We start from the raw sequence: 16,005 nt of genomic DNA on the forward strand, positions 1-16,005 counted from the left end.
CTTTCTCTCTCTCTCTCTCTCCTCTCCTTTTCTTTATAGTTTGCGTCATGGTGCAACCGTGCACGTATTTTATATGCACTCTCTCTCTTTCTCTCTATTTCTCTCTATTTCTCTCCGGTATATTTTCGAAGCGAACGAGCACGAATAAATGCGCTCGCGTTGTATCTACCTCTACGTTTACATATACATAGTATATACATAACGTCGTTGCAGAGAAGCAGCAAGCATAAGAGACATGACGACGGCCGACCACGCGATTCTCTTTCGTTTCCTTTTCATCCTTCCGCCTTCTTTATTACACGCCTTTTACGAATGAAATGTGAATGTATATGCATATATATATGTAGGTATATATATATGTGTATTATATTAGCGCCTCGCAAAAATGTTGCGGGTGGCTGCGTGCGCGTTCTTTCGACGAATTCTAAATATACTTATGTGTATATATATATACACACACACATATATATATATATGTCCTATTCTTTTTTATTTTTCATTCATAAACTTTTCAAGAAAATTATTCGTCAGGGAACACTTTCAAAGAGACCGATAAAAATCGAAAGCATATATCATATATAAATAATAACAAAAAGTAATAAACGATGACAAAAAGAACAACAAACAATCGTGAATGAGAGGGTGAGATATTGGAAGAAGAGGGAACGAAAGAAAAAAAGAGTTATTAAAATTATCAGAAGAATTATCAAAGGAGCGAGAAAAAGAAAAAGAGAAAGAGAGAAAAAAAAGAAAAGTCAAACGTTACGCGCGATTAATCGATGTTCTCTAATCTCTCATTTATCATGCCATTGTTAATCTCTCTACGGCGACCCTTTTCTCTCTCGCCCACTATCATCTTTCGCTAGAGGGGATTTACACGCGCGCGTTCTGACCAAGAAGGGTGAACATAATTCCGGTGCATCGCGACGATTTATTTATTCCGCACGGATTCTTTTCATTATACGATTTCAACAAAAATCAGGGGACGCTGGATGATCCGACCGTTCGCTTAACGAATTATATTTTCACGAAATTCTTGACGATTTGTCTCGCCTATTACGAAATTCACGATATGGGGAAAGATAAAAGAGAGAGAGAGAGAGAGAGAGGGAGAGAGACAAAGACAGGGAGAGAGAAGAGGGAGAGAATAAAGGGAGAAACGGATATGCGTGCATCGCGCTCGCTCGAGCGCACCTACGATTATGTACTATACACACACGTACGCGTATGCATTATGTCACGCGCGTCTGGCGGTTATCCATTACCCCAACCCCTGTCGGCACGATGAGAGGGACTAAAAGAGGGAAGGAGAAAGAGAATGAGAGACGGAAAGACAGAGAAAGGTAGAGGGAAAGAGAGAGAGAGAGAGAGAGAAAGAGAGAATGGGAGAGAAGTGAAGGGGAAAGAGGGTGGGGTGGGTGGGTGCAGAACGAGTTTATATCCTGGAAAAGCCTGCCTCTATCCAATGATAGAAATTACGAGCGAGCAAACAGAGAGGGCGATTTACAAAGAAGAAAAAGGAGAAGAGGAAGAAGTAGCAAAAAGAAAAAGAAAAATAAAGAAAAGAAAGGAAAAAAAGGAAAAAGGGAAGGAAAAGCGTACCGCTTATACGTCGAAGCTGCCTCCTCTTCCTTCTCCTCTCTGTGTATTTCTTTTTTTCTTTTTCTTTTTTATTTTCTTTTTTCTTTTCTTTCCCTTTTTTTCAAAAGGAAAGGGTGGTGAAAGCAACTCTACGAGTCACAGTTGGTGGGTATGTGGTAGCTCTAATAACGATGATGGTGGATGATGGTGGATTCTAATACAACGAGTACACGCACAAGGGACACGCGAGTGTGGAGTTTAATTATCGGACCCTCTCGTGAGTTCATTAGATACATTAGGCAGTGCTTAGGGGTAGAAAATATACGTACACGCGGTTTCTCTATTCTCTTTTCTACTCGTCACCATAAAAGGGGAATTTCTTATCTTCGTCTCTTCCTTTCCACACGGTTTTGTTGAAGTTTTTGCTCTTTGCTCTTTGCGCGTTCTCTCTCTCTCTCTCTCTTTTTCTCCCTCCCTCGCTCTCTATCTCTCTTTCTCTCTTTCTCTTTCAGTCTCTTTTATATCTCTTTTGTATCTCTTCTGTATCTTTTCTGTCCCCCACCCACCCACCCTCACATTCTCTCTTTCTCTCTTTCTCTCTCGTTCGCGTACGTTCTCCCTAACCACTTCAGTGATTCGACGAATTCACGTTAAAGTCTTCTTTGTGATTTTCCCTCGCTCCTCCTCCTCCTAAACCCCCTCCCCTATTTTCTTGGCTTCTCTCTGTCCAACGTCGATATTTTAATTGTAACCAGAAGCATTCCGCGCGAATGGACTTTTAAATCGAGGTAGAAATTGCTGCTCCGTTAAAGGATCGTTTCGAAAGCTTTTTCCCTCAGCGGATCCTTTTTTTTTTTATTCCTATCTTCCTTTTCTTCTCCCAAGGTTTTTCATAGGATCCATGATACGCGGATAAAATTCTTTTTTTATTATCTTTTTTTTTTTTACAGCGAATTCCAGAATAACGAGATATTTGCGTGACTACAACGACGAAGAAGATTATAACGAACGACCTTAAAGATTTTCACTTTCTTCTTTAATCTAAGAAGAATTTATTACAACGCAAAGTAATCTACTTAGGTTTTTATGGGGTTTCGCGGATTGGATTATAACGATATTCAACGTTTAACCATAAAACGTGTGTATGTATAGGTACATGGTATATCGATATCAATTGGGATACCTGAATATCGTGATATTCACTCGTAAGAGGAATCGAATCGATAAAGCATCAAAATTCGCAACAAGGGGTTGTCTGTCCGTGTGCTGTGTCTGTGTTCTCCGTCTGTCTCTGTGTAATTAAATAAATTCACAATACCACAATTCGACGTGGTATAAAAGTTGAAACGGGCAAGTTGAAAATATGACGTTCGGTTTGACCGAAAGCGAAATCACGTAGGTACATATATCGCAATGATATTTATTACGCTCTTGCGCCCTGTAATTTCTTTAGGGTGCGCTTTTAAATACGGGCTAAATTATATGCTTGCTTTGGCTCGGGGCCTCCGGTTGTGTTCCACGTGCATAAATACCGTTCCACGCCCGGTTATACACGCGGACGAACCGCAAAACTCGGTAATATTCATTCGACATCGTTTTCGTTATTTTTCCAGGTTGTTTTTATACCAGCTATTTAATAGCAATGAAACAAAAGTGCTGCGCACCTTCGTTCCCTTGAACTTTACATATATCGATTCTAAACGATATATTTTTCTTAGATATCCATTCGTTTCTTATCGATTATAATAGCTTTCTTCCTTTTTCTTTTCTTTTCTTTCCTTTATTTTTTATTTCGGCCAATATATTATACCGTTCTACCGTTTTCATTGAAATGTAAAAGAGAAGAGAGGAGAAGGAAGGAAAAGAGAAAGGAAAAAGGGGGTTGAGGGAAGGAGGGACAGGAGGGAAGAGAGGAAGTAGGAACAAAAGGTTCTCCGACGCGTTCGTCGAGTTAAAATCACGCGGAATAATTCCGTCGGACTGAGGCGAGCGAGAACGATCGATCATTGGACAGCGGAAGAGTATTTAAAAATGGCGGCGCATACGGAACGGAAATAAAAATATAGTAGGGCGCATCGAACGGAAATAACGATGTACCGGCCGAAGAAGTACACGAGGAGAAGGAGAAGGAGAAGAAGAAGAGAGAATAGTTAGGGTATTTTATTTTCACGCGGAGTACCGTAACTTCGTCGTTACGTCATTACGAGATATAGTTACCAATTACATATTATCGACACCTTCCTTTTCCTCTCGGCCTCCCTCCTCCCCCGACTCCATTTCTAAAGCGGAACAAACACGGCGGAATATTAAGTGACGTTGAACCTCTGCAATAGCTCGACCTACATACATAGGTGCCATGCGACGTGATCGATAGATCGCATACGACTCCTCGTGAAAAGGACATTCGAGTTAACTTTAATATCATTTATATGAAACGAACGTTTCACGGAGAAAAAAATATAGACAAGAATGTTAAACATTTTTCTTTTTTTTTTATTATAATTTGTGCATGCGTAGACACGTGTGTATACAAAAAGTTACGTAATATCTAGTACCAATCTTTTCAGTTTTTTCATATAGTGCCACTCGTTTTACTGAATTTTTCTTTTTTTTTTTTTTTATCTTTGCGAAATATTCAATTTTTTTAATTAACAAATTATTTTTATTATTATTAATATTAGTACTATCATCATCGTCGTCATCGTCATTTTCTTTTTTTTTTTGTAATTGGTTTTTTTCTTTTCTTTTTTTTTTTGTATGAAGAAGCACGTAGTACGAAGCGAAATCCTTTTTATCTGTGTACACACGCACGCGCGCGCGCGTTAAAATATTTCAAGTGTCTCTTATAAACTCATTTTGATCTTTATCTCAACGATGACACTTCGGTACCGGAGGCTTACAAAGGACACACTCGTAATACTCGGGGCAACGACGATGACAGAAGGGGAGAGCATCTCGGTAAAGTGTCATTATCTCGTGCTTCCTTATTAAACTTAATTAACTTTTGATTTTTAATTAGAACACTTGCCTGTGATTTCGATAACAACATATCTACCTGTGCATACATAAATCCACTTTTATATACTTCTTTGAATCTTTCGCACGTAATATTACGAGCCTATTATTTCTCATGACTTTATGAGATCAATACTATCCCGTGTAGAGTAGTAGGTATTGTTTGATTATTCATCAAATATTTGACCGATTCAGCTCTACATAAGGGATGATTATCATCGTCGGAGCAAGTTTCAATGGGATTGGAAGAATCGATTAAATCTTATGTACCTACGCGTAGATACGCGTCGTACATATGTAGTAAAACGTAGATATGTACTCAACACATAGTTCAGACGAAATCTCGATAGTAGAGAAATAGTTACGAACGTTGTGAAATAAGCAGACGACGTAGAAATTCTCTTTCTTTCACGAAGAATTTCTTTTTCAATCTTTTCTTCGACCATCCGTTACTTCTTTTATTCGCGTTTCTATTATTCGAGACAAGTAGGAGAAAATCTATTGGAGATTTTCTTCTTGGTCCCTCTTACCGACATAGCGTATTTATTGACAAACAACGACCAAGAAAGAATGAAATAAATGAAAGAGAGGGAGGGAGAATTCGGACACACTAAAAAGGGACTATAAAAAGAACAAGAAATACTCGACTGAGCGTCTGTTAATGATCACCGGGAGGAAATTGATCTGTGAGATCGGAGATAAGTCGTCGTCTCTTATGAACCAAACTTCTGTGCATCCATTGCGTGTATTTAACTTGGATACTTTTCAAATTAATATACGACGTACGTATTTCAAATTGTGTTGTATCGTTGTTAATCATTTTCTTCTTTTTCTTTTTTTATCGATTTTTGTAATTTCTAATATCCGACCGTAAAGGTTGTTATTATTAAATAACTTTAAAGATCGATTAAATGCTTGAAAAAATGTATTATTGATATTACTACGTAGATATATATCCAGCCATTATAAAAATGAAGAAAACTTAAGTTAGTAGTTAAGTAGTAGAATCGCATAGTCGGTCTAAGACAAAGAATAAAGTTACATCGTCAAGTACATAAGTATATAATGATACCTACTTGACAAATATTCGTGGATGAAAAAGAGAAAAAGAAGGATAATAGAAATGCATGGTAAAGCAATCTCCCTCTTGTTTCTTCTACCCCTTTTTTTTATAGAGAAAATTGTACTGTGATAATACGTTGCCGGTTTCTTACAAAATTTTTTACCAAATCGAAAGGAACATTTTCGATAATTGGTCTTTTCTTACCCTCTCGAAATCGTTTTTCGTCATTTTTTCTTTCCTTCTTTCTTTTTACTTAGGCGCTATATATATATATATTTTTTCTCTTTCTCTCTTTCTCTCTCTCTCTCTCTCTCTCTCTCTCTCTTCCTTCCGGGTAATTAGGAAGACCCCCTCTCTGTGGAAAAGAGATTGCTCGCAACAAGATGCCGTCTGCTTTGTACGCACCACTGGGGACAAGGAGCGAAGGAACGAGTAAAAAGGCTTTTGGTAAGGATGACGAAGGGAGGTTGGAAGAAGAATGAAAGAAAGAAGACGAAGGAGAAGAATCGAAAGAGAAAAAAAGAAAGAGAGGAGAAGAGGAACGTCGTCGAAGCAGCAGCAGCAGCAGCAACAGCAGCAGCAGCAGCAGTAGAGGCGGCCTCACGAAAGGGATGAGCCTGAAGAGAAAGAGAAAGAAAGAAAGAAAGAAAGATAGATAGATAGATAGATAGAGAGAGAGAAACGTTGCTGCTTCTGTCGGTGATACACCATGTTACGTATGTGTATGTATTAGAGTGAGTGAGAAAAAGAGAGAGAGAGAGAGAGAGAGAGGGAGAGAGAGAGAGAGAGAGAGAGTATGGTACGAAGAGGTACGTAGAACTTGAAACGAAGGAGAGAGAGAAAGAGTGAGGAAGGAAAAGAAGAGGCGTCCGTTCGGTCGGGTCTCTTTCTCTTTCTCTCTTCCTGGAAGCCAACAATAATAGCGGCCTCGGGCAGAGAAGAAAACAGAGTGAGTAAGAGAGAGAGGGAGAGAGAGAGAAAGAGTGTATGTATTGTGTGTTCTTGGCGGTGTGCGGGTGTAGTGTGTTTTGTGTGTGTGTTGTGTGTACGCGTCGTGTGCTCGGTTCTTCGACCGATGACCGACGCTACTTTTGCTTCTAGGAAAATACCTAGATCGCTACGGATCCCGCCAGGCAGAAAGAGAGAGAGAGAGAGAGAGAGAGAGAATGTGGGAGAGAATGTGTGTGTGTGAGAGAGAGAGAGCATCTCTTTTAAAAGCGCCGAACCTTTACTACGAACGGTATGCGGCCACGGTCGTTCATAAAGATGTACGAAAGAAAGAAAAAAAAGAGAGGAAAGAGAGAAAAAGAAGAAAGTCGGTTATGGGGGTGGAGTTGTCGTAAACGATCGGAAAATTTTACAGACAGCCGACCGAACGAAAAACGAATAACTCTCCTTCTCCTCCTCTTTTCTCTATGCTCTCTTCTCTGTCCTCGTAGGATTGATGACGATCTTTCGGCGTGAAGTAGGGTTCTCTTTTCGTTTTATTTTATTTTCTTTTCCTTTTTTGTTTTTTCTTTTTTCTTTTTCTTTTTCGATTGTCTATACTCTGTACCACAGTACAGAGTTTCTCAACCTATCGATCGCGGTTCGGTATTGGATCGTGTTAAATTGTTCATGATTCACTGATATATATATATATAGAGAGAGAGAGAGAACTTGTTTTATATACTTTCTTTTTTTTTATTATGGAAAAACTATTGTAAAAGCCGCAGCATAGATTATCGATTTCCATGATAATCCTGTGGGGAAAACTGAAAGCTTGTCTCTCGATCTTTATCTTCCTTTTGTTATTTTCTCAATTCTCTTTTACGTTTGATTAAAAAAGAAGACAAATATATATATATATATATAAACTGAACAAAGCAGAAAAAAAGAAAGAGAAGAAGACGAATAACGAAAAGGGAGATAGATATCCAAGCTTTCAACGTCCCATAGACAATGTTCTCTTTCGAAACGAGCAAAGTAAAACTCGTCTTTCGTGAAAATAAAATACGAGAAAAACGAGTACGGAGATCGGTATCGATTGAACCGTCCTGCATTACGACGAACGAACGAACGAACGAACGAATGACAGTGAGTCAGAGAGACGGTTTGTGGTATGCGTGTCGACCATACTACACTGATTTACTATGACACCGAAACCTTCTTTGACCGGGTCGTTGTCTTTTATTTAACGAGTAATGCAACGTAATTTGGTATACAAATTGCATTGAAATAACGACGAAGTTGCATACGATTCCTATTATTTTTTTATCTAGGATTCTTTACCTACGATTTTCTTTATTTTTTTTTTTTGTATAATTATTTGCCTGAACTTACAAAATTATGCATCCCATTCATTTTTTTTTATATTTACAAAATGATGCATTTTAGAAAAAAAAAAAAAAAATCTCTTATTGAACCTCTTCCCTCTTTTTCTCGCTTTCTCTTCGTAACTAGAGTTGGTAACGTTTGGATTTTATATACCGTTATACTCGAGAGCGTCAACGAAGATGGACGATCACGTTGCTCGTCAAAGTACAACTTTCCTGTTAGGTTTTATTTCTATCGCGATAACAACATCTAATGAAATCACAAAAAAATTCAGGATAAAAATTGAACTATGTATCGCGTTTATCTAGATTTTTATGTTAGCAAATAGTAGCTCTTAGGCATGGAACTTTACGTTAAGATACAGGATGCTTTTACAATGATGCTATTGCTGCTATTGCTTCTTCTTCATTTTGCCCAGCAGCATCGGCATCAACAACATTATTAACATTAGCAGCAGCAATAACAGCAATAGCAGTATTATCAATAGCAATAGCAGCAATAGTAAAGACTGTGGTGTTGTATATACCATAGCATTTGTATAACGAAGCAAGCCAACGAGCAGCAAGCCCCATAGTTATAACACAGCAGCGAAAGCCTGGACGACGGAATTACGTCCGGCAGAGGTTCGCGCGGCACAGTCGTCGTCCCAGCTCGTCGTGTCGGTGTCGTTTGATCCGCCAAGCGAAGCCAGCCACCACTACCACTAACGGCCATACGATTAACCGTTGAATCTAAATGAATTCTCTCATCGTTGCACGGATATCCGAGCGACTCGATAAATTGCCCGACTGATTCCCGATAAGATTAGCCGATAAGCATTTTTCAAAGCTATTACCACCTCTCTCTCCAAGCATATTTTTCTTTCTTGTATTATAATATGAAATTTTTTAAATGATATATCATTTATATTTTTTCGCGCACATCGTAGTAATGTTTCATTAATAAAATCGGTCTCCTTTCTCTCTTTCTCTCTCTCTCTCTCTCTCTTTCTCTCTATTTCTCTATTTCTATGCAACGTTCAACGTGGTATGCGATAATGTTCAAAGGAAGTTGAATAAAAAAACAAAGGGAAGGCTATCGAGGTGTAATATCGTAAAGAATGTTATAAAATTAATTATGCCGTTCCTTCTGATCGATCACGTATCGATCGTATTAAAAATGATCTCGCGATATAAATTCTCTGATAAACTTTGAAATCTATTAAATCTAATTTATTGTACATTATAGGTACATTGTTATTATATAAGTTAATATTATCGTTATTCTTACGACTCGGAAAAATAAAATCTAAAGATATGCGAAACGAGTCATTCGTTCCTCTTGAGCCAAATCGCTTTGACGATGATCTTCCGAGGAGTTTTCGAAGAATGATTCATGTTTTGTTGCAATACGCGCTCCGAGAAGTATGCAGTTCAATATTTTGTTTGAATTGAGGGGTCGTTGAACGTGTCAGAATCGTTTCAAACGGTTGACTCGTTAACTCCACTTGAATGAATTCGTTAGAATTTTATTAGAATTCCTGTTTTACAAAAAAAAAAAAAAAAGTAAAAAAGAAAATAAAGAAAAAGGAATAAATAAAAATGAAAAAAAAAAACAACAACAAATTAAAAGAATAAAAAGAAAGCCGTTTCATTTCATGAATTTCGATATTGGATGTTTTAGTCGTCGGAGGGAATACCGAGGGCAGCGATTCGGAGGAACTGTTAGGGAGCGTCGCGACGCCCTGCACCGGTTCACCCCCGCTACCAGCGGAATCGCCACAGGTTACGGTCGATGGAACTGCCAGTCCGGCACCACCAGCTCCAGGAAATGACGAACGGCCTACCAGCAGTACGACGAAACAGCTCAGCTTCGAGGTACCATCCACTTTTCCCTTTTCTTTTTTCTTTTTTCTTTCTTTTTTTTAGTCCCTCAGTTCTCGGTTTCATTTCTTGTCGACTGCGATGAAGATGTCTAAGAAAGAAAGAAAATAAATATAATGATAATAATAATGATCCAACGAAGAAGAAAGAAGAAATTTCTCATGGACCATCACAAATCGGAAGTGATCGTCTGTTGAATCTTTTTTTTTTTTTCCATTCTTTCTTCTTTCGTTATTTTCTTCGTACCAAATGTATTGATAAATAAGAAGAAAACGTTCATCGTGGAGAACGTGAGTGGAAAAAGTAAAGTTAAAAAAAAAAAAGAAAAGAAAAGAAAAAAAAGAAAGGGAATTTCTTTTTTCGGACAATCTTGATAAAATTGCGAGGATTAGATTTAGACGAGACAAAAAGGTTTTACTTTATCAAGTTTACATTTTAATAATTTTTTCGAGAAAAATGCGTCCGCGATATGACGAAATACGATTATAATATGGTGGCTCGTGGTTCACGGTAGAAAATTCTTGTCGAACTATGTGATCGGAACGTAGAGCTCGAATGGTTGCTCGATAAAAGGGTCATTTCGTGGAAGTCGGGTCCATTGTTACGTGCCCGTGAACAAGTTCGTGTAAACACGTTACGTGCCACGTGGCAGCGCGAGAGGTATCGTACTTGGGGACTACTACTACCGGTGGTGGTCGCTGTCTGGCATCCTGTGTTAGAACAGCTAACGCATATATGCATAAAGTGGGGAATATAAGGTGATTCAATATCGGGTGAACGTTAAAACAACGATATCACAACGTATTTAATTTTCTATTGATGTTTCAATATTCTTCCTGTTTCGAGTCAAAAAATTCTACCCGAAAAAGAAAAAGAAAAAAAAATCAAATCCAATAAAAAGATCGTCTGAAAGTAATACATTCTAGTAGTAGTCGCGAAGATGATAAATATATAACGATAGAAGAAAATAGAACGACACCGAAGATCCTAACTATCCTTGAGTTACCTACCAAGATATCGATATCGACATCGATACGTTCGAACGTCAAGTTCAGGTTATCTCGTATTTCTCGACCCGTCTAAGAAACTTTACAAGAAACTTGTCCTACGAGACTGTCCGACTATCGTAAAGTTCTCTTTTACGACGGTCGCGAAGGGATCTAAAGTCAAAATCTTTCTCTTTCCCTCATCTTTTTCCTACGTATAAAAACGAACAAAAGGAAACAAAAGAAAACAAAAAACAAACAAACAAGCAAACAAAAAAAGTGGTTGGTTGGTGCGTTCTTCGCAGGAATTCGAGTGCGACGTATCGGTTGCGGAGGGTGATCGAAGGAGGCAAGAGTTTTCATTTACGCTCTACGACTTCGACGGGCATGGAAAGATAACGAAGGACGATATAGCCGGTCTGGTTACAACCATTTACGACACTCTTGGTAGGTCCATCCAAGTGCCACCGTGCGGCAGTAAAACGATTAAGGTCAAGCTGACTGTATCGCCTGATCAGCGTGCCGGACAAACGCGTACCACCTGCCCGAATTCTCAGCAAGGGCCAACGACAACGACCACTACGACGACGACAACTACCACGAGTCTGCCGGCCAATTCGCCTTGCTGCCACGTCAAGCACGCGGCCTCGTGTACCGGTGGTAGTCATCATCATCACTCGACGACAACTCAGACGCATGCCACTCATGGCTCGCGCAAAGTTCCTAGAAGGAGAAGACCTATTCGGCATCGATGTCAGGTGAGAGACGATGAGTCTCGTCTTTCTCTCTTTCTTTTTCTCTTTCTCTGTTCGGTCGAATGAATGCGACCACCCTCATTTAATACGTTAGACCGTCTCTCTTCCAATAAATTTTGTTAGACCGCACAAAGGATGAGATTATTTCGTGTTCCCTACCAGGAAGAAAACTTCCTGGAAAACGTGTGTGCCCTCCTCCTAACGGAAGTGATACCTACGCCCGAGTTTCTCTGTTTATTTAATTTATTTTTCGGTCTATATTCGCTTCGTATTGTTGTCGGACTTTGAACTTCTCTTTTTACTTTTTCTTTTCTTTTTCTTTTTTTATTCTTTTTTTACTTTCCTCTCTCTTTCTTTTTCGTTAGGGAAAAGAGAGTCTTTACAGCGGGGGCCAGTCGATCCCCGAACTCTCGAGTATTTTGAATTCTTCCTTGTTTCGAACGGTCGAGCGGTAAATTTGAAAGTGGTCCGATAAATTATGGGGTAGTTTGTATACTGCTATACCGTGGCCGGTAGAAGAGAGCGATCGTATTTCTTTTCATTCTCTCTTTATCTTTCTCCTCATCGCAAGCTTTTTATTTTAGACGCAACAAAGAGAAGCAGAGACGCACAGCGAGGACGACGCCGAGAACACGCGAAGCAGCCGCGTGAAACAGGAAGAACTCCGTAGGAGGGTCGGCCCTGTTCCTCATTTACCATCGCCTTATTCGAACAGTTCGGAGGGTGATGTCAGCGACGACAGCGATACTTCGCCCGCTTTTTCTCCCTTCACGCCCTTACTCAGCACGAATCAACGAAAACGTAGCGGCGCACTTCAGAGGCAACAACTGTTAGAAATTATACAGGCAAACATGGAAAAGAACAATCTCAGTTTTCATACACCGAGGTGGGTCAACAGATATGATATTATTTAGCAATGGTAAAATAAAAAAGGAAAGCATCGATGAATGATCGATTGCAATTTTATCACCGGAGAATTGTAAAAAGTTAACGAAAACAAATTGCTAGTAGTTTGGAAATATTGTAAACGAAAATGTTGTCACGTATAAAGATCATCAGTAAATATACATTTGTTTATATGTTTATATCACGTAGCTTACGGGATGACACGACAAACTGTTTTACCGACTGACGCATTTCGGAGCAACAAAATATAAAGTATGATTTTAGTTATTGATATCATTAAGTAGTAATGCATCCACGACCCTGTAATATTCGTTAGAATTCAGTACTTTCTTTTTGGAAAAACGAACTAAACAAAAGCGTGTGTTATTGGAAATATTTGGAAAAAAAGAAAGATAAGATTAAAGAACAATCGTACGTTACAAAATTTTCCCAATGTTTTAAGTATATACCACTTAAAAGTATCATCTTCGAGATAAAAAGATAATCGTTGTACCGATCTTCCAGGAAACGACATCAAAACGAACATGTACGCGTTCCATCTCGAAGCCCACATGTCGAGCCAACGAACGTTCAAACATCGAATTACAATCAAAGCTGTCGACCACCCTCGGAGTCTCGACAATCGACGACGACTTATCACAAACCGGTTCGGGAAAACTCCCATCACACGGTTGCATTTTCCAAATTACCAACGAAAACGCGAGGGAACTTGAGAAAGACGCGGGGGCAACACGGTATCCAACAACAACAACAACAACAACAGCAACAACAACAACAACAACAACAACAACAACAGCAACAGCAGCAGCAGCAGCAGCAGCAACAACAACAACAACAACAACAGCAGCAGCAGCAGCAGCAGCAACAACAACAGCAGCAACAACGTAACGCAACGGTGATAATAACGACGGGAGGAACAACGACAGTTGCTGCACCAACAACGACTACGACGACTACAACGACGCAATTGTCAAAATCCTTGGGACAACAACCACAACAACAACAACAACAACAACCACAACAGCAACAACATATTATTATTCAGCAGCAAGGGCAACAACAACAGCAACAGCAGCAGTTGTCAGCTGTTCGCAACATCATCGGTCCCACGATAAACAACGAAACTCAACATTTGTTAGGAAATCGCAACATCGTCAATCTTATACCAAATAACAATCAACAGGGTCAAATTATAAATCAAAGTCCGATGATAAATAATCACAATGTTCAGAGGCAAACGACAACAACAGTGGATCCAAGCCAATACATTCAATCACAATCTCAATGCGGTAAAGCTAGCAAGAAACATCAATTGAAACACGCTACAAGAGAACAGGATCAAGCTAGGGCAATGGCGCAAGTCGTTCGCTGGCTCGAACGCGAATTTTCTCAAAACGCTGCCGCTGCTACTACCGGAAGGAGACACGTTCACGAGCATATTCATCATCATTATCATCACTATCACGCTGAGGCTCTCGTTTGATCGTCTTTTTTCGAGGAGACATCACCCTTGTCGTTATCAGTGTCGTTATCGTTGTCGTCGTTGCTGTCGATGATGCATGTTACGCACAACTTTGCCTTTCTTTCTTTTCAGGATGACACGGAAGGAGAATGCTGAGATGCGCGCACCGACGATTTTTGTTCGCAAACGAAATGTCGGACAAAAGAATCGATTTTCTGGGTCGCTCTTCTTCTTTCTTCCATCTATTCCTATTTTTTGCGAGATAGTTTTTTTTCTTTTTTTTTTTTTACGAATTGTACATGCACGTCGTTTCTCTGAAAGACTGACTGCTGCTATAGGATCGGACTGAAGATTGAAATTCTTTAGGATCGTAGTGAATAATGAATTATTGGAATTCTTGACGAACCTTTGAGAGAAAAGATATTTTCATCTTTCTTTTTGACATTCATCCTTTTTTTCCAGGGTATTCTTACATCGATGTTGCAGTTGTTTAACAGGAAAAAATGTTTGTTAGAATGGGATCGTGTAAAGGGAGAAGATATTTTTTGATCGATATGATCGTAAATATCATTGACGAAATTGACTCTGAAAAAAGTGATACGATTCACTCGCGATTATAATGCATTATTCTCGAATCTCGAAGCGCAAATGAAGTAAATTAAATTAAATTAAATTAAATTAAATTAAGTTAAATTAAGTTAAATTAAAATTAAATTAAATTAAATTAAATTAAATTAAATTAAATTAAATTAAATAACGAGTAGCTGAAAAATCTCAAGCACGCCTAGGACCCACTCTATTAATGGTGCTTCTTTTTTTTAGCTTAAAACGAATCGTCGTTCCGTATTTTTTTATTGGCCTACGATTAATAATTCATAACAAGAGCCTATTTTAGAACGTTAAAAATGAATTATGATGTTAGATTTTTATTAACGAACGTAATCCATTGACTAATGCAATACGCAAAGTCCAAAAAAATAAAGTAATTGCGCCAAGTTTCTTCTTTCGGTTTTTCTTTTTCTTTCTTTTTCTTTTTTTTTAATATTTTTGTGCACTAAACAATTAGAAAAAAGACGCGAATTTTACTGCGTTTTAAAATTCGTACGCGTAATAATGAACGATCGATCGAACGAATACGCTTCGTATAATCAATCAAGTAACTGATGTTGTAAATACGTGCATGTAATCTTATGTTAAAAAAGAAAAAAAAAAAGAAAAAAAAGAAGAAAAGAAAATGAAAAAAAAAACAGGTTTTTTTCCTGCGCGTATTAAGATTAAATAAAAGATCTCAGGCGCTACGTTTTATTAAAAAAATATATATATATATATATTATCTAAAAAATTATGAAGTACGATATATATACATACATATAGAATGCTTTAAAATTCTTGACAATATTTCGTAGAGAAGTATCGCGCTGTAAAAGCGACACTTTATATAAATAAGAACTTTATTTCGAAATACGTAAGAGTTTTAGGTAGATCACGTTCCACAATGGATTACGTATAAATTATGAAGCAAAATTATATATTTTCAATCGAATGACCCGATATATTCTATGAGCTTAGAAAATAAAAAAAAGAACTGGAAGAACACAAGAGGTATTTGCAGGAAAATTTTTAAACGAGAAGGGGAAAAAATAATTTTATTCTTTTTTCTCTAGCAAAAGAAATTTTTATGTACAGTGATCGTCTTAAAAAAAAAAAAAAAAAAAGAAAAAAATGAAAGAAACAAAAATTATAATAATAATAATTGTCAATGCAAATGCCTCTTTAAAACCAAAAAATTGTTCAAAATATTATTAACTTATGAAATCATAAAAAAAATATTGGATCGTTAGTGATTATCGAAATGGTATGATATTGAAGAACATAAACAAAATGATGTACCCAGATTATAAAAATGATATTCGTGCAGGTTATCATTCCTAGTAGCGGGTCTATCGAAACAAGGAAAATGAAAAAGATAAAGAGAATGTAGATTTTTTTTCATATATACATACATATATATATATATATATATATATATATATATATATGTATATGTATATGTATATAT

General features: G+C 37.9%; 2 protein-coding genes across 3 annotated transcripts in view; one reads left to right on the forward strand and one right to left on the reverse strand.

The window, feature by feature from the left end:
• The window catches only part of LOC122631220 (protein naked cuticle-like), an 18,786-nt gene extending 3,267 nt beyond the window's left edge, over window positions 1-15,519 (forward strand). The window contains exons 3-7 of one of the 2 annotated variants that reach the window (XM_043816628.1): window positions 9,638-9,831; window positions 11,129-11,581; window positions 12,163-12,464; window positions 12,989-13,279; window positions 13,478-15,519. In XM_043816628.1, coding sequence (XP_043672563.1) covers window positions 9,638-9,831; window positions 11,129-11,581; window positions 12,163-12,464; window positions 12,989-13,279; window positions 13,478-13,967 — 1,730 coding nt within the window. In that variant the 3' untranslated portion in view covers window positions 13,968-15,519. The remainder of the gene's footprint in view (window positions 1-9,637; window positions 9,832-11,128; window positions 11,582-12,162; window positions 12,465-12,988; window positions 13,280-13,477) is intronic. The other variant, XM_043816629.1, reaches the window with a different exon arrangement.
• LOC122631219 (AF4/FMR2 family member lilli-like) overlaps window positions 9,788-16,005 on the reverse strand; it is a 20,029-nt gene continuing 13,811 nt past the window's right edge. Inside the window, exon 7 of the mRNA XM_043816626.1 lies at window positions 9,788-9,928. Within this exon, the coding sequence (XP_043672561.1) occupies window positions 9,900-9,928 (29 nt within the window). The 3' untranslated portion in view covers window positions 9,788-9,899. The remainder of the gene's footprint in view (window positions 9,929-16,005) is intronic.

Source organism: Vespula pensylvanica, chromosome 8 (assembly GCF_014466175.1).
Source record: "Vespula pensylvanica isolate Volc-1 chromosome 8, ASM1446617v1, whole genome shotgun sequence".
Lineage (NCBI taxonomy): Eukaryota > Metazoa > Arthropoda > Insecta > Hymenoptera > Vespidae > Vespula > Vespula pensylvanica.